We start from the raw sequence: 23,890 nt of genomic DNA, 5'->3' as shown, positions 1-23,890 counted from the left end.
TTTTGTACACCTCTGTGGTGATTCTTCCATCTGGTTGGCTACACATTGTGACATCTAAATAATTAATGTTAACCCTATTTGCTCTCATGTGTAAATGTAAGGCCTACCTAATTCACATTCAGTACTCTTATGAAATCTTCCAATTGTTCATCACTACCCTGCCAAATAAACAGCAAATCATCTATGTAGCGTGTATAAAACGCTACACAGTCTCTAAATGGGTTTTCATCTCCATAGATGTGGGACAGCTCCCACCAACCCATAAAAAGGTTGGCGTATGAGGGGGAAAATTTGGCCCCCATCGCTATCCCACGTCTCTGGAGATAAAATTTGTCCTCAAAATGAAAATAATTATGTGTCAATAGGAACTTTACACAATCTACCAAAAAGACACAAAAATCCTCTTCAAAAACCTGTTCCCTGTCCAGAAAGAATCTAATGGCTTTCAGACCTTGATTGTGGGGGATGGTGGAATAGAGAGATTTAACATCCACGGTAAGCCATTGTTGTCCCCTGTTCTTTCATGAGGTTTAGAACATGCTTCGTATCCAGTAAAAAGATGGGTAATGTTGGTACAATGGGTTGAAGGACTGCATTGACCCACTGGGAGAGGTGCTCTAATAATGAGCCAATACTGCTCACAATGGGTCAACCCTCCACGTTGTTCAGACTCTAGTGGACCTTTGGCAGGTGGTTGACTATCGGGATCCCTGGGGACTTAACCATTGGATATTCCCCTGTATTTGTATCAAAATAACCTTTATAGAGTCCCTCATCAATCAGCTGCCCTAGGTTATGTCGGTATCTAAAGGTGTGATCTGTACTCAATTCTGTATAGTTGGTAGTATTGGTTAACTTCTGTAAAGCTTCTGAAACAAAGTAGTTTTTACTTAGGACCACCACTGATCCTCCTGTGTCCACTGAGTGAACTATTAATGCTTTGTTCTCACTCAAGTATTTTAGAGCTACTTTCTCTTGCTTACTCAGGTTACCTTTGGAAACCCCTGACTCAAAATGCAATCTCTTAAGATCCTGCTCCACCCTTTTCTGAAAGGTTTCTAAAATACGGCCCCTGCTCTGTACAGGGTAAAAAGTAGATGGGCTCTTGAAAGTTAGGTATGGGTTGTCTCCCCTTCCTCAACTCCAGTCCCCATACCTTCCCTGTACAGTCCCCCCATACTCATAATGTCACAAGTATCGCTAAAGGTCAAAATGTCATGCTGTGTAACAGAATGATGTTCTCCCTCCTGCTCTATAGGTCTTTCTGGATATTCTCTCTAGTGTTTTCTGAGGGTGAGATTATGAATGCGTTTGTTAACATCAATCAATGTTTTAAAGTTAAACTTAGCTTCTGGTACAAATCCCAATCCTAAAATTAATAACTCGATCTCTGTGTTCGTTAGGGGAGTATCTGAGAGATTAATTACAGAATTTAGTTGTATTTCTTGTTCTGTCGTGTCTGACGTATTGGGTAACGTCCCTCTTCTTCTCTCCTTGTTTTTCCTCCCCCCCTTCTGGGTTTTCATGTGCCTTGTGAAAAACCTGTTCCAATTCTGAATTCACTACACTGCCAGGTTGTCTTTGTCCTTCCCCTGTTCTTTGTGCTTGGGATTTGTACCTGGACTGTGTTCTAGGGACATATTCCCTCCTATTTGATTGATTGTAAACATTTTTGCTGCATCTGGGTTTTGGGCCTTACTGACTGGTATTCTCTTGTATGTAGAATGGGGGAGGGGTAGCGGGTTGGGATAGGATCTTGTCACGGATACCAGACAGCTAAGGCTACACCCACCCACCCCTACAACCTCACCCCTGTTGTTTCTCAGTGGTTTTGGGCTCCTCAGAGCAACCACAATCTCTGGAAGCTTTTGGTTGCATGGTTTTGTGTTCCAAACTTGTTTAGAAAAGAGCTGGTGTAAGACCAGGAAAACCCTCCTAGGCTGGCCGGGCTCCTGGAACTCCCGGTCGGCCGCCTCACAACGGACACCAGCCTAACCCCTCTCAGGCTGTCCAGGCTCCTGGAACTCCCGGTCGGCCACAGGACAGCAGGACACCCGCTAAGTTTACCCCTGGTCGCTCCAGCAACCATGTGCCCCAGAGCTCCGCTCTTTTGGGGATTAGTAACCCCTAGGGTGGACAAGATGTGGGGTAATTACCGGAGGGGAGCTCTCCTTTGGAAACCGGGGGTTTTGGACACCCCTAACCCCATAACTTCAACGGTCTGTAACTCCGGTCCCCAGTAACGAATCATGCTGATTTTTGGACTGCGAAATCTGGGGACCGAGAGCTTTAAAATGGAAGTGCCGCCCCGAAACCGCCACCCCTAGGTATTGAGATTATGTGGGACTGTGGCTCCTATGGAGGCGCCGGTCAGTCTGGAGGGGCGGGAAAATTGTGGGATTGTCCTTTGTGTTATCAAGATGAGCTGTGTGTATAAAAGGAGTGTATGTTTTACAATAAAGTCAGTTCTTGTTTAACCTGAATGCTGGTCTGTCTAGTTATTTGGGTGGGTTTCAGCTAAAATCACTTTCCTGGGCTACATAGCAGACTGTTCCAGGCAGAGAAAAAATCATCAGGCAGAGCTACCCAGTCTGGGTAGCTGGAGTCTTCCACAGGGTGGGACCCTGGGTACTGATGCTGTCGGGCATCAGGGGTGGCTACAGGCTGTGGTCACTTGCCAGCTACATAGCTGCAGTCGGCAGGGAGGAAGCAAGACCCCTTTGGCGGAGCTACCCAATCGGGGTAGCCGAGGTATCCATCACAGATCTATACTCCACTGTTGTGGTATTACCATAGTATGTTCCCTCTTCTCCCCCTGAATTAGGGTCCTCCATTGACTCCCCCTCACTATTTGAGAAGGTAACTTTCTTGGAGGGTGCATTTCTTCTAAATCCCTGATTCCTGCCCCAGCTAGGGACCTACCCCTATTACCCTATTTTCTAGCTTGGAAACATTGCTTCTTGTTCTAAATGTATACCTGGTTTCTATCATAGTCCCCCTGATCCCTGAGGTACTTAGTATGTTTGTTTATTTTCTAACAACAGCTTTTTAGCCTTTGCCAGGATTTCTGATAGAATGTTATCAAAGACCACATATTTGGGTTGCTCTCTCCTCAGACACTCTACTTGAATGGTACTTATCTGTTCAGAGAGATTTACCAGCAAACCTTTTTTATAGTCTATGATAAGTAACGTGAGTTTTAAAGAGCATTCAGTTAACGTGTCATTCCAGACTCCTACAAAGTCCTTATCGTCTGTGTCAAAGATGGGAAATGTATTAAGTCTGAGTCCTCTGGGTATAATACCCAGTCTGTGATATTCCTCCAAGAATTTTATATCCCATTTAATTTTATCTTCTTTCAACAGTAGATACTTCAGGTCCTCAAATAGCCTGCTTAGTGTGTACTTAGATTTATCTGTTGTAAATACATCCAGACAGTCCTTTGTACTGTTTGCTCATTGTTGGGCCGTCTGTAGTGCATACAAGTTCCCTGTTTCATTGTTAACATCCAGTACTAATTAATTAATTAATGTATGTCAATATGAACTTCAGAAATGTGCAGTCCCTTTGGCCCCATCACTACTTCCTACCCAGAGGGGCTGGCTCAAAAAACCCTATAATAGGAATAGTAAAGGTAACAGTTCCAGGTAAAGATATGGTAATATATTTTTAAAACAACAAACAGCTATTGGTGAAATGAGACAGAAAGCATTGTATGGGGGCTATACAGGACATTCAGCTAAATACTTAGCTCGGCTCACTAAGAAAAGATCAAATAACAGGATTTTGGTGGTTAAATCAGGATCTCAGAGATTCACTAATAATTCAGACATCAAAAAAGTTTTTTTTTCAGTTTTATCAGGAATTATACACAGCAAGAGAGGTTCACTCTGAAAACAAAAACTTATTCTGGCAAAATATTAAAACTCCAAAGATACCTCTGGATCAATTAGCTGAACTCAATCAACCTATTTCTATCGAGGAAATTAAAGAAAGCATTAATACTTCTAAATTAAACAAAGCCCCAGGTCCTGATTTTTCCCCCGCAAAATTTTACAAAATGCTTCAAGATCAAATAAGTCCGGTCTTGTATAAATTGTTTAATGAATACTACCAGCATAAAAAAGAATGTTCTATTAATTTTGCAGATTCAAATATTGCCCTGATCTTAAAAAAGGGCAAAGACACAGAAAATCCTGCCTTCTATAGGCCAATATCACTACTCAATGTAGATCATAAATTGGTAACATTTATCTTATCTAAGAGATTGCAAAAATGTCTCGATTCACTAATCCATCATGACCAGGTAGTTTGATGAAAAACTTACGCAAAATTACAGTACTGCTCGATTGGTTCTGGAATAAACTTAATACCAAGAAATCATATCAAAGAAATTATTTAGCAATTCTTACACCGAGAAGGCATTCGATTCGATCATTTGGGACCACCTGTTTACTTCCTTAGATAAATTTGGGTTTACAGGAAAATTTCAACACTTTATCCATATTATTTATAAGAATCCTTTTTCTTCCTTATTAATGGCAAAATATCTGACAGATTTAGGTTAAACAGAGGCACTAGGCAAGGATGCCCTCTCTCGCCACTTCTTTTTAATTTATCATTAGAACCATTAGCGATATTTCTAAGACAGTAATTGAAAGGGATATATTTGGGGAAAAATATTCTGACTCTTACTTTATGCAGACAATTTACTTATTTTTCTCAGTAATAAGGCTCAGAGTATCCCCCAATTAATTCATATTATTAACATCTATAGCTCCATCTCAGGATATAAAATGAATATCTTAAAATCGGAATTACTTTGGATCCTGAGAACTCCCTGTAGTATAGAAAGCCATCCTTTAAAGGAAGTAAAAGTCTTTAAATATTTAGGTATAATTCTTAGTGCGGACCCATCGCAGTGGTACGCGCTTAACTTTCCTGGCTTCATTGAATACTTTTAAAAAAAAAAAATAGAACAGTGTATGAACTTACCTCTCTCCTTCTCAGCACGAGATATTAATTAAAGCAGTTCTATTTCCTATCTATGCTATGTATCTATGCTGAGATTATCTATGGACAAAAGTGTGGCTGTGATGGTGTTTCCAAATATCCGATACTATAATTGGGTCTCTGTTTAAATATGCGGTAGACTGGATCACTAAAAAAGAATACGTCACTTTTTTGGAAATAGTCTTTCCATTTTCTCTAAATGCGATTTGACATTGTTCCCCATCAAAACTATCGTCTAATATTAGTAATATGATATAATTTGGCAATATTATAAGAGCTTGGTATAGAATATGTTTAGAAGTAAATATTATACCATATATATCGAATTACTGAACAATTACTGGCAATCCAGAATTTTCAGCCGGATTAGGGCGATCAATTTTCTCAGAGTGGAATAATCAAGGGCTGGTATATCTTTCCCAGGTGCTTGAACCTTTAACTGGGCATATGAAATATTTCTATCAGATTAGTACGGAGTATGGAATTTTGAGATCTGACTTTTTTGCATACCTTCAGTTGCGACATTATGTCAAAATGATTAAAAAAAAAATATGGTGCAGATTGGACACTCGGAAATTTAGCAGATACCATTAAAGTTTATCTGAAAGGAAATTTTTCAACTTCAAAGTTTTATGCCATCCTGGTCCGTTATATGGGACACCAATATATTAATGTTTTATTAATTAAATGGAATAAATTGTTTCCAGAGGTAACTTTGGAGGATATCCAATTAAGCTTTCTATTAGCTAAGAAAACAAAAACTTCTAATGCATGTAAAGAATCACAATTTAAATTAATTAATATGATTTACATTACGCCAAAAAAATGGCAGGCTGGTATTTAGAGGGGAATTTGTGTGCTAGATGTAGCTCTGACAAGGTGGATCTGCTGCACTGTTTTTGGTGGTGTCCAAAAATAAGACAGTTTTGGTCAAAAATTAATTTTTGGCTTAATAGAGTTTTGGATCTGCAGTTATTATTAAAAAGTCAACAGATTGTTATCCTTGTCAGACCTGATAAAAAGTTTAGGAACATTCCATTAATTAACACTGTAATTATGATTGGACGCATTCTGATATTAGAAAAATGGAAAGCCAGTTCAGCTCCGAGTATTGCTGAGTTTTCTAAACGAATAGACACAGATAATAATAGTACAATATAATGTACCGGTTTGTAACGAAAAACAGATAGAATCTTTCTTTGCCAAATGGAGCAGGGTTATCCAAATAATGCCAGTAGGGTCACAAAAACAATTGGTCTACCCATTTAGGCAATCCATCTTTTTTTCAATTAAACATTCTCAACAGCAATTTCCCTGCAATATGGGTTAATATAGTTAATATAGCTGGCGGCGGTGTAGGGGGATTAAATTAGGGGTTAATATTTCTAAAATAGATGGCGGCAGTGTAAGGGGCTCACTTTAGGGGGTAGGTAAGGTAGATGACGGCGGGGTAGGAGCTCACTTTAGGGGGTAGGTAAGGTAGATGGCGGCGGGGTAGGGGCTCACTTTAGGGGGTAGGTAAGGTAGCTGGCGACGGTGTAGGGGGATCACATTAGGGGGTTATACTTTTATTGTAGGTGGCGGCAGGGTCCGGGAGCAGCGGCTTAGGGGTTAAATACTTTATTAGGGATTGCGGCGGGGGATCGCGGTTGACAGGTAGATAGACATTGCGCATGCGTTAGGTGTTAGGTTTTATTTGGCAGGTAGTTTAGAGAGTTACGGGGCTCCAATAGACAGCGTAAGGCTTACTACGGCTGCATTTTGTGGCGAGGTAAAAATGGAGTAAGATTTCTCCATTTTCGCCACGTAAGTCCTTACGCTGTATATTGGATACCAAACTGCGCTGGTTTGGTATACCTGCCTATGGCCCAAAAAACTACGGGCGAAGGCAGAACTATACGAGCGTAACTACTAGGTTACGCCGTATATGTGATACCAAACCAGCGTAAATTTCGGCGTCGCCGGCTTTTGCGGGCGACGCTGCATATCGGATCGGGCCCCTATAGTGCACAGACAGCGTGACTATTACATGTTACTCTCTAATTTACCCTGTTACCATATCTTTACCTGGAACTGTCATCTTGTTTAATATTCATAAAAATGTCACCCCTTAAGAGCTTCAGATAAATTAGGTAAGATTTGATATGCAGTAAAATTCTATTTAAAAAAAAAGGTGAAATTTAATGGAATTCGCCATTAAAGGCTGACGCATATTGTTTAGGCAAGTTGTATTTCAAAGGTGGGCCACTGCATTTTAGGATAGTAGCCGCGAGGTCCCTGGGAAGAGAAGAGTCTAGAACTGCCAATCAGTCATTTTGGTGCTAAATTTGTGGTGCTTTGATTTGGCGTACAAACTAATTCTGATTAATATCTGTGTCCCTTTTAGAGAAAAGAATATTTTAAACTGGATTAAATTTACACACTCATGAACATTTTGTAGCTATTCATATATTTTGTATTTATTTATTTGTCAGTGTAGCTCCAATAAACCCTCCATCCCCACAGAGAATTGTTTACTCACCCTGCGTGGGTTCCATGCTACCAGGTACACTGATGCTCATTTGTTTCAGTGGTAGCTACATTGTTCCTACACTGGGCTACTCAGACAGTAGTGAAAAAGGATGTACTTGTTTGTGTAGTTTCTAGTCATGTCTGTAATAGGGATGGGCGATTAACCGCATATGCGGTTTTAAACCACGATTAACCACCACTATTTCAAAACAGAGAGAGTGCGCGGTTTTTATGGGGGTGCGGGGCCTGGGGGGACATCATGTCACGACGATCGTGCCGTGTGAATACAATGGAAGGAGCTGGTCCCGGACCACCGGTAACTGAGTGACATGTTCTAGCCTAGCATATAGCTAGACAGAGGAGCCGTGCACACACAGCAGTTAGAAGATGCGGCACTGCGGGGCATAGAAGAGTGGAGACACGTGGTCAAGGTGGGGTGGGTTGCTCACTGAGGCGACTGGAAGCTGGAGGCAAGCAAGTAAGAAACTTGCACTACGGGCAGGATAAAGCAGCGATCTGACTGCACTGCCACTGTCTGCAGGGTTATAAAATCTAAAGTAAACAAGCTCCAGGGAGTGGGAGGGAGGCTCTGTGGAAGTGAAAGCAGTCTGAATAACAGATGTGGCACTGCCCTGGCATATACTTATACCTGGTGATTTATCTAATAAAATATTTGTTTTTATTTTCATACATCTACACAGTAAGTAAAAAACGTTTAATGGCTAATGCTTTACATACTTACAGTATATATATAATGTAGGCGTTTGAAAATAAATACAATTATTTTATTGAATAAATCTCCAGGAATAAGTATATGCAGCAAGTTATTCAGACTGCTTTCACTTCCTTTAACCTGTTTCCACCTCCCTCTCTCCCCCTCCCCTCTCCCCGGAGCTTGTTTAGAAAATGAAGGTGTTTTAGTAATTTTTAAGAAAATCGCAATCGCAGATTTTAGCGTACAAAATCGCGATTTTCATTTTTGCCCATATCGTCCAGCCCTCCGTAACCTTTAGAGCAGAATAACCTTGGGCAAACACAAGTATAGATTTGTTTTTTAACTTACAGCTACTGTATATTAGTACCAAATGCAAGCAGTGAAAGCACATAACCTGAAGATGAACCAGTCAGTTGTTAAATCTTTAGTAACTATTTACTTAGGAACAAATAAAGAGAACCAGGGACAAATAAAAGCTCTTTGGTGAGTCACTACCTGGCAGCAGCCTCTTTAGCCCAAATTTGCATTTCACAGAGGTCTGAAAATCACTACAGTACACTACTGTATTCTTTATGGTGGGAATACTTATTGTTCACATTTACTGAATTTATGTTGTACTTAGAGTCACATTACCTAATACTGGTTGCAGTTGTTTTAACAACCCTTCCAGATCAGCATGGGAAGACTTACAAAATCGGACAGTTTCTAACAATTCAGCTGCCAAAAATTCCTCCTTGAAATAAGCAAAAAGAAAACCCAAGTTATAAAACCACACACCATCCTATTAAATGGACACATTGAAATGTTTAAAAGCCATATATAAAGTGACAAGGTTTGTCTAACCTTTTCACATGAGGGGCCACAATAGATGTTTTTTTCTCATTCACATGAAGCAGTATAAAAAATCTTAGAGATGTAATAATAAAAGCAAATATTTATTTCTTTATTTGCAAACTTCATATAAACAATGCTCACTTATTAAACATTTTGGAAGGTAATTATTGAACACACAGAACAGGTACTCAACACTTCCATCAATAAATATGCTTACAATTACAATGCTTACAAAATATGCTAACAATTATGCTAAATAGACTAATATCTCTCCCTTGTGTATACAGGAAAAACTTGCCCAAATTACTAGAGAACTTTTAATATATCACTCTATATAAAATAGAAATGGAGCCTTGTATTTTCTTTTTATTTACCTATAAAAACTGTGTGTGTGTGTGTGTGTGTGTGTGTGTATATAGCACGTGTTCCAGCACTCCAACTTCGGTAGTTAATACAGGACCTGGGTGCAATCCTAAATAATAATGTAGATAAGAACTCAGAAAGGGAGGGCACTCTCAGGATTTGTGTAAATTGCATATCAGCAAATAGAAATTAATTTATTGTTCATAGTAAAAACATAGTACAGTCGACGTTTCGGCTTACATAGAAGCCTTCATCAGGACAAGCAGAAAACTGTTGAAGAAAAGAAAACACATCCAATATTTGCCAGTACACTATTAAAAATAATACATACTCCCATCACCAAAATGCATAGTATGAAAATAAATAAAATCAAGGCAACCCAGCAAATCAAAGGAAATTCAGCAAAACTGAAACAGCAATACCCCCAGATCATCGTGGATATGGCCTGGCGTGATAAATCTTAGTTGTTCAATAAGAGGGACCGCCAACACGTTAAGGTATGCAAAGCTAAGTACTGTATTTGTAAAGGCTCCAACTTGTGTACACCTTAAATACTGTGCACGGCTGGTTTAAGATTTCCAATCTCAATGGACTTAACCCCCACGGTCTGCACCCAGTAGGGCATATTGCTGCTAAATGCCACAAATCAAATTGCATACCACCACTTATACCCCTTCATATTAGCCTATTACAGATCACTGTATCAAAGATGGATATTACATCCCACACCCGGATTGGTCACTCTAGTATGGGTTACTCAATTAGTTTTAGAGACCGTTATAACCAGGTCATAACCAAAAATGTACCCAATATCCATGTGGTACATATTAACATCACTACCCTCAAGCGTTAATTGAAAATATACAAATCACACAAATCTAAGCTAATATCATGTAAACCACAAAGGATAGTGTTTAGAGAACAAACCTAATGATGAGCAGCCTAATTACAGAGCCTGAAAATACACTGTTAGTGAACTGAGATCACTATCCCATACCCGTTGTACACATATATGGTCCAACGCCAACCAATAACCATTATTAGCCCGGATGTCCATAAGTAACCAAACTTGATGCTTACAGAAATCACAAATACTGAGCCTATACACTGAGACATCTCAGAGCTTATCTACAAGCGGAGCAATGTAGCGAAAACAAAGGAAAACTTAAATACTCAGCTAGGTCTTTAATGAGACCGCAGCAATATTAACAGTATGACCCAAACCAAAATCCATACGCTAGTGTAAGTGGAGTGCATACTAGCGCTACGTACTGCAGCAAGACAATGGGGGTAGAATCAAAACCGATATAGCATCACACCCTTAGTTTACAACACCCTGACCTGATATTGGCATCATCAGCCGTGTTAAATACAGAAAATAAAATCCTCCGCTACCTCTGCTATATGTTCACAGTAACATTAACTGTATGACTGAAAGAATATTTATACATGAGACAAAGTGAGCAGCAAGCAAACTAGCTCTACGAAATGCGACCCCTGAAATGAGGGTAAAATTACAACCGGTATAACTCCATACCAAAAGTTTCATACACACATACCTCAAATCGGCATACTGAGCCGTGTTCAACACACCGGGGAAAACAGATGCCCGGGTCCAAAACCGTAAGCCTTATAAACCCACGCCTCCTGTATCTGATAGGTCAGTTACAGAGGTGTGTCAGACCGTCATCTTCTCACAACTGATTTGAATCGCAACTTGCGATGCGTATCGGAGAGCTTCAAATAAGCCACAGATAATTAGTGAACCCATTTGCATAGACACATGGCCCGTTTATATATAAAAGGCAACCCATAACCCATTCATGTCTAACTACTCTCACCATTCATTGTAAAAGTAGCCCAGTGCCCCATAACAAACCATATTCGAATAACAGCAAACAACCCTCACAAGCATGCTAATACCACAAGTTAGTGCCATCGCAGTGTGCTGGGGTTTAACGATAGCCCATAATGTGCAGTTCCAGAGGCATTCCTGTAATACCATCATCATATGGATAAACACATAGTTAAACACCCTCACCTGGTGTGTAAACCCACCTAAATTGCAAGTACCTAGAAATAAAGTAAACACAAAGTTAGAGTCACGCCAAGTACCAGACCCAGGAGATGAGGAGAATACAGCGAATACTGAAGAGCATATATAAGTGGACAGGGAAAATAGGAGGAGATCATAATTTACACGTTACATCGCAGATATAACCCAATTTAATAGAACACAGAAAAATCAAGGTGAGCATTCAGTCCTTGTGGGCTAAGGGTGTTGAGCCTATAGATCCAGCGGCTCTCACAACATAGTAGTTCCTTATGTCTATTACCACCCCTTCTGGATGGGATCACAGTGTCAATGAGCATTGCTTTCAATGACGACACTGAATGCTTATGTTCCAAAAAGTGGCGTGCCACTGGCTGATCAGAGCTACCATCCTTCAATGCAGCTCTGATGGCACTCTTGTGATTAACTAACCTCTCTCGGAAGGTGGTGGTGGTCTTCCCCACATAGTACCTGCCACATGGGCATGTTAAGAAATAGACCACGAACTGGGAGGTGCACGTAAGACGGTGCCTAATCACATAGGTTTTATTGGAATGAGGGTGGTGGAACGTGGGTCCAACCAACAAGAAGTTGCAAGTTACACAATTCCCACATTGAAAACATCCAGGCTTGGTACTAGCTAACCAGGTTAGGGGTCTCTTCCATGGGTCGGTTTTCATCAGCATAGATCTTAAGTTCTGGTTACTCCTGTGTACAATTCTTGGCGGTGGTATTTCCGCAAACGGCAGAGTGTGGTTTTCTCTGAATTAGTGTTGTTTGATTATAGTGTGCAACCTCTTTCAGGGTCTTCTGCACTAATCCAGGGCTATATCCTCTCTCCAGGAATTTCTTCTTCATCTCCTGGAGTTGTGTAGCTTGCTTGGTGGAGTCAGAATTGTTGCGTATGACCCTTAGCAGTTGGGACTTGATGATGACCGTTTTCAACTGGTGGGGGTGGAAACTGTCACTTTGTAAGAGGGTATTCCGGTCTGTAGGTTTGGAGTAAAGTGTAGTGTTTAACTTGCATCCAGCCTCAGTAAGTGTTTTATAGATACAGAGATCCAAGAAGTGGATTTGTTCCTCACTGTATTCATTTTTAAACGAAATTGAAGCTTCCGCCTCATTGAGGTATTGTATCCATAGATGTAAGTCCTGTCTCGGTGCCCCCCCCCATATAACAAACAAGTCATCAATGTACCGTTTATACAGTAGGACATTGGGGTTACGGTCAAGAAAGATGAATTTGTCCTCAAACCAAGCCATAAAGAGGTTTGCGTACGATGGCGCCATGCTTGATCCCATTGCCGTCCCAACCAATTGCAGGTAATATGTATCCTCAAAGTGGAAGTAATTGTGCATTAAACACATAAGGAGCCAATCCAGGAATACTTCTATTGGTGGGCCATCATAGATGGTGCTGGATACCAGAAAACTTCTAACAGCCTCTATTCCCAATTCATGTGGGATGACAGTGTATAGGACCTAGACCTGCTCTGTCAAGACCCTCGGACTTTGAGCCTAAGACCACCCATCCTACTATTCGAACTTTCACTAATATCTGCATTCGTGACATTGAGCACGCTCATAGGAATGAGAAACCTATTCGTAGGAACCTGAACAAATCGGAGCTCAGTGCACTTGAAAGGCTTAAAGAGGATGACACTATAATCATACGCCCTGCGGATAAGGGTGGGGCAGTAGTGGTCATGGACTACAATTACTACAGGTTGGAACTGTTAAGTCAGCTAAATGACACCAACACCTATCAGCTTCTGCCCTTTAACCCTACAAAGGCCTACAAGAAGATGGTGGACACTAGTTTGCTTATGGCATCCAACAATGGATATATTGATCAGGTAACACTAGATTTTCTATCCGTTGACCATCCTAGGTATCCGATCATATACACCATTCCAAAGATCCACAAAGACTTGGAAAGACCACCTGGAAGACCAATAGTCTCCGCAGTAGGATCTTTGTTCCAGAATTTATCCGTCTTCATTGATTTTCATCTTCAGGGTCTAGTTAGAAACACGGAGGCCTTTCTACTAGACTCCATCCAATTGATCCGCATGATACAGAATGTAACATTCCCCGCTGATTGTATCCTGGTGACGATGGACGTCAACAGCCTATACACTGTCATCCCACATGAATTGGGAATAGAGGCTGTTAGAAGTTTTCTGGTATCCAGCACCATCTATGATGGCCCACCAATAGAAGTATTCCTGGATTGGCTCCTTATGTGTTTAACGCACAATTACTTCCGCTTTGAGGATACATATTACCTGCAATTGGTTGGGACGGCAATGGGATCAAGCATGGCGCCATCGTACGCAAACCTCTTTATGGCTTGGTTTGAGGACAAATTCTTCTTTCTTGACCGTAACCCCAATGTCCTACTGTATAAACGGTACATTGATGACTTTCTTGTTATATGGGGGGGGGCACCGAGACAGAATTACATCTATGGATACAATACCTCAATGAGGCGGAAGCTTCAATTTCGTTTAAAAATGAATACAGTGAGGAACAAATCCACTTCTTGGATCTCTGTATCTATAAAACACTTACTGAGGCTGGATGCAAGTTAAACACTATACTTTACTCCAAACCTACAGACCGGAATACCCTCTTACAAAGTGACAGTTTCCACCCCCGCCAGTTGAAAGCGGGCATCATCAAGTCCCAACTGCTAAGGGTCATACGCAAAAATTCTGACTCCACCAAACAAGCTACACAACTCCAGGAGATGAAGAAGAAATTCCTGGAAAGAGGGTATAGCCCTGGATTAGTGCAGAAGACCCTGAAAGAGGTTGTACACTATAATCAAACGACACTAATTCAGAGAAAACCAAAAGTCGATGAAGATGACAGGCAATTAAACTTTGTGACCTCATACAGCCCGGTATCTGATAAGATAGGGGACATAGTCCGCCAAAATTGGCACTTGGTAAGAGATGACCACACTCTGCCGTTTGCGGAAACACCACCGCCAAGAATTGTACACAGGAGTAACCAGAACTTAAGATCTATGCTGATGAAAACCGACCCATGGAAGAGACCCCTAACCTGGTTAGCTAGTACCAAGCCTGGATGTTTTCGATGTGGGAATTGTGTAACTTGAAACTCCTTGTTGGTTGGACCCACGTTCCACCACCCTCATTCCAATAAAACCTACGTGATTAGGCACCGTCTTACGTGCACCTCCCAGTTCGTGGTCTATTTCTTAACATGCCCATGTGGCAGGTACTATGTGGGGAAGACCACCACCACCTTCCGAGAGAGGTTAGTTAATCACAAGAGTGCCATCAGAGCTGCATTGAAGGATGGTAGCTCTGATCAGCCAGTGGCACGCCACTTTTTGGAACATAAGCATTCAGTGTCGTCATTGAAAGCAATGCTCATTGACACTGTGATCCCATCCAGAAGGGGTGGTAATAGACATAAGGAACTACTATGTTGTGAGAGCCGCTGCATCTATAGGCTCAACACCCTTAGCCCACAAGGACTGAATGCTCACCTTGATTTTTCTGTGTTCTATTAAATTGGGTTATATCTGCGATGTAACGTGTAAATTATGATCTCCTCCTAATTTCCCTGTCCACTTATATATGCTCTTCAGTATTCGCTGTATTCTCCTCATCTCCTGGGTCTGGTACTTGGCGTGACTCTAACTTTGTGTTTACTTTATTTCTAGGTACTTGCAATTTAGGTGGGTTTACACACCAGGTGAGGGTGTTTAACTATGTGTTTATCCATATGATGATGGTATTACAGGAATGCCTCTGGAACTGCACATTATGGGCTATCGTTAAACCCCAGCACACTGCGATGGCACTAACTTGTGGTATTAGCATGCTTGTGAGGGTTGTTTGCTGTTATTCGAATATGGTTTGTTATGGGGCACTGGGCTACTTTTACAATGAATGGTGAGAGTAGTTAGACATGAATGGGTTATGGGTTGCCTTTTATATATAAACGGGCCATGTGTCTATGCAATTATCTGTGGCTTATTTGAAGCTCTCCGATACGCATCGCAAGTTGCGATTCAAATCAGTTGTGAGAAGATGACGGTCTGACACACCTCTGTAACTGACCTATCAGATACAGGAGGCGTGGGTTTATAAGGCTTACGGTTTTGGACCCGGGCATCTGTTTTCCCCGGTGTGTTGAACACGGCTCAGTATGCCGATTTGAGGTAAGTGTGTATGAAATTTTTGGTATGGAGTTATAACCGGTTGTAATTTTACCCTCATTTCAGGGGTTGCATTTCGTAGAGCTAGTTTGCTTGCTGCTCACTTTGTCTCATGTATAAATATTCTTTCAGTCATACAGTTAATGTTACTGTGAACATATAGCAGAGGTAGCGGAGGATTTTATTTTCTGTATATAACAGGGCTGATGATGCCAATATCAGGTCAGGGTGTTGTAAACTAAGCGTGTGATGCTATATCGGTTTTGATTCTACCCCTATTGTCTTGCTGCAGTACGTAGCGTAGTATGCGCTCCACTTACACTAGCGTATGGATTTTGGTTTGGGTCATACTGTTAATATTGCTGCGGTCTCATTAAAGAGCTAGCTGAGTATTTAAGTTTTCCTTTGTTTTTGCTACATTGCTCCGCTTGTAGATAAGCTCTGAGCTGTCTCAGTGTATAGGCTCAGTATTTGTGATTTCTGTAAGCATCAAGTTTGATTACTTATGGACATCCGGGCTAATAATGGTTATTGGTTGGCGTTGGACCATATATGTGTACAACATGTATGGGATAGTGATCTCAGTTCACTAACAGTGTATTTTCAGGTTCTGTAATTAGGCTGCTCATCATTAGGGATGTTCTCTAAACTCTATCCTTTGTGGTTTACATGATATTAGCTTAGATTTGTGTGATTTGTATATTTTCAATTAACGCTTGAGGGTAGTGATGTTAATATGTACCACATGGATATTGGGTACATTTTTGGTTATGACCTGGTTATAACGGTCTCTAGAACTAATTGAGTAACCCATACTAGAGTGACCAATCCGGGTGTGGGCTGTAATAGCCATCTTTGATACAGTGATCTGTAATAGGCTAATATGAAGGGGTATAAGTGGTGGTATGCAATTTGATTTGTGGCATTTAGCAGCAATATGCCCTACTGGGTGCAGACCGCGGGGGTTAAGTCCATTGAGATTGGAAATCTCAAACCAGCCGTGCACAGTATTTAAGGTGTACACAAGGTGGAGCCTTTACAAATACTTAGCTTTGCATACCTTAACGTGTTGGCGGTCCCTCTTATTGAACAACTAAGATTTATCACGCCAGGCCATATCCACGATGATCTGGGGGTATTGCTGTTTCAGTTTTGCTGAATTTCCTTGTTTGATTTGCTGGGTTGCCTTGATTTTATTTATTTTCATACTATGCATTTTGGTGATGGGAGTATGTATTATTTTTAATAGTGTACTGGCAAATATTGGATGTGTTTTCTTTTCTTCAACAGTTTTCTGCTTGTCCTGATGAAGGCTTCTATGTAAGCCGAAACGTCGACTGTACTATGTTGTTACTATGAACAATAAATGAATTTCTATTTGCTGATATGCAATTTACACAAATCATGAGAGTGCCCTCCCTTTCTGAGTAAAGGGGTTAAATAACTATCAAGGGCAATATTGCAGTGTAGTTATTACCCTCCCACCAAACTGATCCCTACCTGATCCCTCCCAAAGAGCTCTCTTCCCTCTGCCTCCCCATTAGTCACCACCATCTTAGGTACTGGCAGACAGTCTGCCAGTATGCAGTTTTAGTGATTTTATTTTTTCCACTGTAGGGAAAAGTCCCACATCACTGATCCCTCCCAAACAGGTCTCTAACCCTACCCCCTCACTAGTTGCAGCCATATTAGGTACTGGCAGCTGTCTGCCAGTACCCAGTTCATAGAAATGTGTTTGTGTTTTTTTATTATAATTATCAATAAAAAAGTTTTCTGTAGTAGAGTGATTCCCACTAGCCCTACCCCACTTTATCCTCCAAACAATCATCTATAGGGCCCCCCTGTCAAAACACTTTTCTGTAGCATAGGGAATCCTTTCTTTCCTCCCCACCCTCCAAATAACTTGTAACTTAATGCAACATACTAATTAGTCAGAACTATGAAAGCTAGTAAGGTAAGAATACAGCCGCAACAGCCTGCGGAGACCTAGAAACAAGCGGTGTCTGGGATTGATGACGTCACCCTTCTTTTCCACTGGGAGACAGGAGGGCTTCATACCCAAAATGGAACCTCTATTCAAAACATTTGAGAAGTTATTAATTACAGATCTAAGGTTAATATGGGATATAGAAGCTTTTGAGCACTATATTGATTTAAGTCGAGTGCCCAGGGGTTTAAGACTTAACAAGTACCCCACCTTTGAAGTGGATGATTAGGAAATTATCTCAGAGTGGAATGAAGCTTTAACCGAATGCTCCATTAAATTGATGGGCATCCTAATTAAGTGTAAGCATAAACAGAGAATCAACCTAAAAGATAGCATTAATGAAATTGAATTAGAATTAAAGAAATTTGGAGAACATGAAAAATTTCTAGAACCAAGCTGCCCACGTCCTCTGAGTCAACCTTGTTGCTTTTACCTCCAAAATAAAAGCACTCACAATAGAGTAGCAGATTTCAGACAATGTGGTAGGCGCACAAACTGGTTATACTCACGAGATTTCAGTTAAAATAAGCCTTTTATTAAAATCATCACAAAGGTGTCTTCAGGGGCAGATTCAGGTTTTATTTAAAATACAGCTCAACGCGTTTCGGCTAAAAGAAGCCTTTATCGAGAGCATAAAGTTAAAACAATTTCTGGAACAAACCATGTTGAGCTGTATTTTAAATAAAACCTAATGCTGCCCCGAAGACACCTTTGTGATGATTTTAATAAAAGGCTTATTTTAACTGCAATCTCGTGAGTATAACCAGTTTGTGCGCCTACCACATTGTCTGAAATCTGATACACTATTGTGAGCTCTTTTATTTTGGAGGTAAAAGCAACAAGGTTGACTCAGAGGACGTGGGCAGCTTGGTTCCCTGGAGGTGACACAGCGCCGCCACTTTCAACACTTTCTGCTTCTGTACACGGTTTGGGAGAACCGGGGCTGGCAGCGAGCACCTGAAGGGAAGTGCTAACATTGCTTCATACTTTATCCTTTCTAATATAATGAATGGCACCATTACAATGAACAGATTTAATTACCTTTAATACATAGATCTTAGGGTACATCGGGTTGTAAAGTCTTGAGATCTCTGCTCTCCTCCAAAGTGATTCCTTACCTAAATTCTTTCTTCGCAGCACTTCTTTCTGAACCTACAAAATGAAAATCACTTGTGTTTATTTTTATACACAGTGTGTATGTATATATGTATGTATGTATATATATATATATATATATATATATATATATAAAATTTCCAATTGCCATACATTCAGGATATGAGGGGAAAGACCAATATCTGGCTGTGTCGGTCCTACAATGAAGCATGGAGGAGGATGTGTTATGGTAAGGGAGTACTGTGCCAGTGAAACTGTTTGCAATTTATGGGATATCAAATAATTTATCTACAAACATCCCCATAAACTTCAATAGTGAGTTTTGTAGAAAAATCATTAGATGCACTTTTCTTTACCAGACTAGCTACCACAACAGTCTGCAGCAACATCCCATATGTTTTGTTCTCAGTTGGGCTGTCATTTGTTTTCAACACAATAATGACCCAAAACGCACCTACAGGCTGTATAACAGCTATCTGATAAAGAAGGAGAGTGCTACATCAGAAGACCTGGCCTCCACTGCCCAACAGAGATAGTTTGGGTTGAGTTGGACCAGAGAAGTAAAGAAAGGAAGCCTGGTATAGTGCCCAGCATTCATGGAAACACTCAAGATTGTTGTAAAAGCATTACAGGTGGCCTACCACATAAATAAGGTTGAGAGAATGCTAAGTGGCTAAAGTAGATTACAACCCAACTTTTATGGAAAGATCAACATCTGCCTTGGCAGACACAATCTAATTATAAATATGGTGTAAAGGAATCAGGAATTGTCTATGAATACTTATTGATGTTTTAAACCAGGGCTTGACAAATGCAGGAGCCAGGGAGCCACTGGCTCCTAGCTTTTTGGGAGATTCTCCATATATCTATATTATAGAAATAGCACTGTCTGGCTCCTTAAAAAATATTACTGGTTCCTAATTTTTAAACCAATTTGCTGAGCACTGTTTTAAACATCACATGTCGTGTGAGTGTTGCACTTCTGTATAAGCATGTATAAATTAAAGGGCCATAAAACACTTTGTAATTACCAGATTCCTGTGAAGTGTTGCAATAAATTAGAATATTGGTTGAGTGTAAAATATTTCATTATAGAATAATACCTTGTTTGCTGCAATTGATTTACACTGACCAAACTTCCCCACCATTTGTTGTTACAGATACACAACTCCAAACTGGTTATGTGAAGTAGACCAGGCTTGACACCATTTTGTTAGTAAAATGTGCATTGTTTTATAGTATGTTATCTAATGACCCTGTTGAGGACAGTTAAGTACAGATAGGTAGCAGGAGTAGGCTTGTAATTTCAGGAAAAGGGGGCAAATTAAAAGTATATTGCAAAGTTTTTATTACACATAAATAAGAATGTTATAGTACAATTTCAAAGTGGATCAAGTCCCTTTACATTTTGAATGATCATCTAGTGTTTTAAATGGTGATATTCAAATACAGGTACGTATTTATTTAATATTATTTATATATTTATGAATAGCTCAATAAATGTTGCTGACATTTGTTAATTATATCAGGTGGGTAATAACAATATACCTCAAAAATGTGAAAGGCATTTGTTCAATATTTTTTGAGTTAATACATTGTACAGAATAACATGTTTGATTGGCTGAAAACCCCAGTTTTAAAATATATTAAAAGCAAGACAATGTGCTTACAGAACCCATGGATGAGAAAAACTAGTTAATTTAAAATACATATGAAAATTTGAGAATTGGCATACCAATTTGTGGGGTTCTAATATTTTAAAGAGACCTCTAGCGAGAAACATCTATAGAGAAAGCTTATTAATAAATTACACATTCGTATAAAATAGGCTAAATAGAGCACTATAGCACTATGGGTATTCCTACAAATTAAAATTATTTTCTATAAGTATTTGGTTTGCTTAAAAAAAAAATGCGTGGGAAAACTCACAGTGAAAGGTCTATAACTGAACGGATGTTTAAACCCTGGCATTAAAAGTATAAGAATGTTAGTGATATTTTAGATGAATTTTAAAGGGACATGGTATGGATTTGTTATCAGACGTCACTTCCGTTCGCTACTCTGATGAATTTGCTCTTCTGACAGAACACAGGCATCGATCACCAACTAAATCTCACTAGTGTAGGCTATGTACATATTATTTTTCAACAACAGATACCGAGAGAACAAAGTACATTTGAAAATAAAAGTTAATTTAAGTGTTTTAAAATGAAATGTTAACAGGGAGAGTTTACCATCACTTTGATGTATACAGACTTTAATAATTGCTATTAACTAAATAACATTTTAAAAGAAAAAAAGATGATCTTATTCATATAATACAAATTGTAAACATACCCTTTCCAAAACATGCTTAAACTGATCAGAAGTTCTACATCCCTGATGCTGTAACTCCTACAAATAGATACAGAATAAAAATTGAAGAGACTTAGAAGATATTAAAAAAAAAATGTGTATGTCGAATATAAACTGTTGTGGGTGTTTATACATTTTATTATTTTTTAGTGAAATTCTATTGTTGGTGATAAATTGTAATACTCATAGTAAAATAATGTATTAAAATTTTACTTGAATTGTGCATGGTTTTTCAATGTTTTTTTTTTTATTTATAGTCAGTCCTAAATGTCAAATGATTTATTAAAGGGATACTGAACCCAATTGTTTTCGTTCATGATTCAGGATAGAGCATGTTATATTTAACAACTTTCTAATTTACTTCTATTATAAAAAAAATTCGTTCTCTGATATCTTTATGTGAAAAAGCAGGAATGCAAGCCTAGGAACTGGCCCATTTTTGGTTCAGAACACTGGATAGAGCTTGCTGATTGGTGGCTACATTTAGCCCCCAATCAGCAAGTGCTACCCAGGTGCTTAACCAAAGATGGGTCAGCTTGTAAGTTTTTACATTCCTGCTCTTTTCAAATAAAGATACCAAGAGAACGAAGAAAAAGTGATAATATATGTAAATTAGAAAGTTGCTTAAATTGGCATCCTCTATCTTACTCATGAAAGAAAAAAAATTGTGTTCAGTATCCCTTTAAGATTTATGTTTGATCGCTGTTAAAGTTACAATACAGCCTTTGGTTTATATGAACTTGTTTGGAACATTATATACCCTCTCATAGTCTCTCCTGAATTGCGGCTCATCTGTGAACCTCACGTGCACTTGGTATTGTTCAATGAAAATGTTATCAGTAAAGAAGCAAGCACAGCTGTAGGAGGGTCTGGTTGCCATATCACACACTGCAGGGCTGAAGGGGTCACTATAGTCAGCTGATACTAACAACCCGCTGTACGCATGCGCAGACACAGGTACATCAAACAATTCTTCTCGGGTGCAACAAAAAGGCTGACTTCCGCGTTTTTAAGTAAGGGGTCGTCAACATATTACAAACTCTTAGCAAGTATTACCGTCAGACTGAATATACGTTATTTACTAAATATAAATCCCTTGCATTACTGTAAAACCTCGCGTTAGCATCTATGTTGCACAGTGTGGCTACCGATCTTCAGCAGCACTTCAGTCTGGTAGCCATAGGGTATCAAGTCCAAAATGTTTTGTTTTTTTTAATATTATTTTTCGAATAGTTAAAATAAAATATTGTTGCCACCATTGTATTTGTCTGCTTTATTGAATGTTAGAAAAACAGAGGGACCGTTGTGTGTGTAATCTTGAGAGACTTTCTCCTGTTTCCTAAGTATTCTTGATGTAGAGAATCTCTGATATAGCATTAAAATACCATCAGCAGTTTGTTGTTTATGTACCTTTTGTGTGACACACAGTGACTGGATTTCATGCAACAGTGTTCTATTCACTTACAAATTAGCCACGATCCCTTAATGTTGTTTTTGTGTTACAGTAAATGTAGTCCCCAAGTTCCCGCCGTATGCTAGTCAGCGACATCACGGTCGTTCCGAACACTACCGTGTGGCCACAAAAATCACGGGCACCGTCTGTATTTTTTGCTTACTGGGTTGAAGGTGAAGAATCCCTCGAGTTTCTGCGGGCAACCACCCCCTCCTTATGGTGAAAATGGACCCGCTGCAGGTGGCAGAGGAGGAGGTGGTGGAGTCCATCCCCAATAAGCTGGGGCACATATACACACTGCTGGCTGAGGGCACCTTGCCGGACTCGGTCTGCCCGATCAAGAAAAAGAATCTAAAACGATTCTCCCGCAAGTTTATAATGGAAGGTAAAGGGGGCAATTTGTAAGTGTGAGATGGCTGCGGCGTCATTTCCCCATATCTCTGCTGATTAGCGCTATTGTTGGTTTTGCGTGCACACGTATAAAGGGACGACAGTAAAACCTATTAACTGATTTGCAGATAGATTAGTGCTGTTTATACTTTATCCTTTATAATCCCAGTAAATCAGGCTTGTGTTGTGGACTAGGCCAGTAAGGCCTGTGCCAACGGCTGCAAGATTTAGGGGGAAGTGCAACATGAAAATGCCCCCTACGCCTATGTTCTCAAATTATTTTATTTGTGAAATAGACATGAGAGTTAACATTAAACTTCAATTATTCAAATATGCTACATACACATGATCCCTGTCATAGACCAACCAGATGTGCTCAGCCAGCTCCCAGTAGTGTATTTCTCTTCTGGAGCTGACATTACTCATGTATTTAACCCCTTACCTAAGGCTTCTGCATGTAAGCAAGTGTACAATAATAAAATGCTTTTTAACACATTAGAGCATTTTTATTTTATTGCAAATCATTGATCACTATCTGTCTAGTGGGAGTGTATGACTCCTTCCTGTATCCCTGGCCTCCGGTTGTGACTCGAAATATGAGGCATATACAAACCCAAATGCTTGAGGTTGGGAGGAGGGATCAGGGTTCCCAGTACACAGGACAGCACAAAATCTAAATGTAACCCTGGTGAAAGCATATTCATTGCAATGAGAATAGAAATGCCTGTGCAAGAGAGTTTGTATGTAGATGAACTTCAAATAAAATCTCAGTGTTTTTTAATATATATACACACACACATATATATATATATATATATACACACACACTTGTAGCGCTGCAGAATCTGTTGGTGCTCTACAAATAACCGATAATAATAATTGTATGCAAAAGTTTAGGCACC

General features: G+C 39.8%; 1 protein-coding gene across 3 annotated transcripts in view; it reads right to left on the bottom strand.

Moving 5' to 3' along the window:
• The window catches only part of OGFOD2 (2-oxoglutarate and iron dependent oxygenase domain containing 2), a 54,792-nt gene extending 32,729 nt beyond the window's left edge, over window positions 1-22,063 (bottom strand). Inside the window, exons 1-4 of one of the 3 annotated variants that reach the window (XM_053701781.1) lie at window positions 21,906-22,063; window positions 21,128-21,184; window positions 18,716-18,826; window positions 8,873-8,972 (exon numbers count right to left, since the gene is read on the bottom strand). In XM_053701781.1, coding sequence (XP_053557756.1) covers window positions 8,873-8,972; window positions 18,716-18,826; window positions 21,128-21,184; window positions 21,906-22,025 — 388 coding nt within the window. In that variant the 5' untranslated portion in view covers window positions 22,026-22,063. The remainder of the gene's footprint in view (window positions 1-8,872; window positions 8,973-18,715; window positions 18,827-21,127; window positions 21,185-21,905) is intronic. The other 2 variants (XM_053701779.1, XM_053701780.1) reach the window with 2 other exon arrangements.
• Between the last annotated feature and the right edge of the window lie 1,827 nt (window positions 22,064-23,890).

This window comes from Bombina bombina, chromosome 2 (assembly GCF_027579735.1).
Source record: "Bombina bombina isolate aBomBom1 chromosome 2, aBomBom1.pri, whole genome shotgun sequence".
NCBI lineage: Eukaryota > Metazoa > Chordata > Amphibia > Anura > Bombinatoridae > Bombina > Bombina bombina.
The sequence above is the reverse complement of the archived record's forward strand: the minus strand, read 5'-3'. Positions and strand labels throughout refer to the sequence as shown.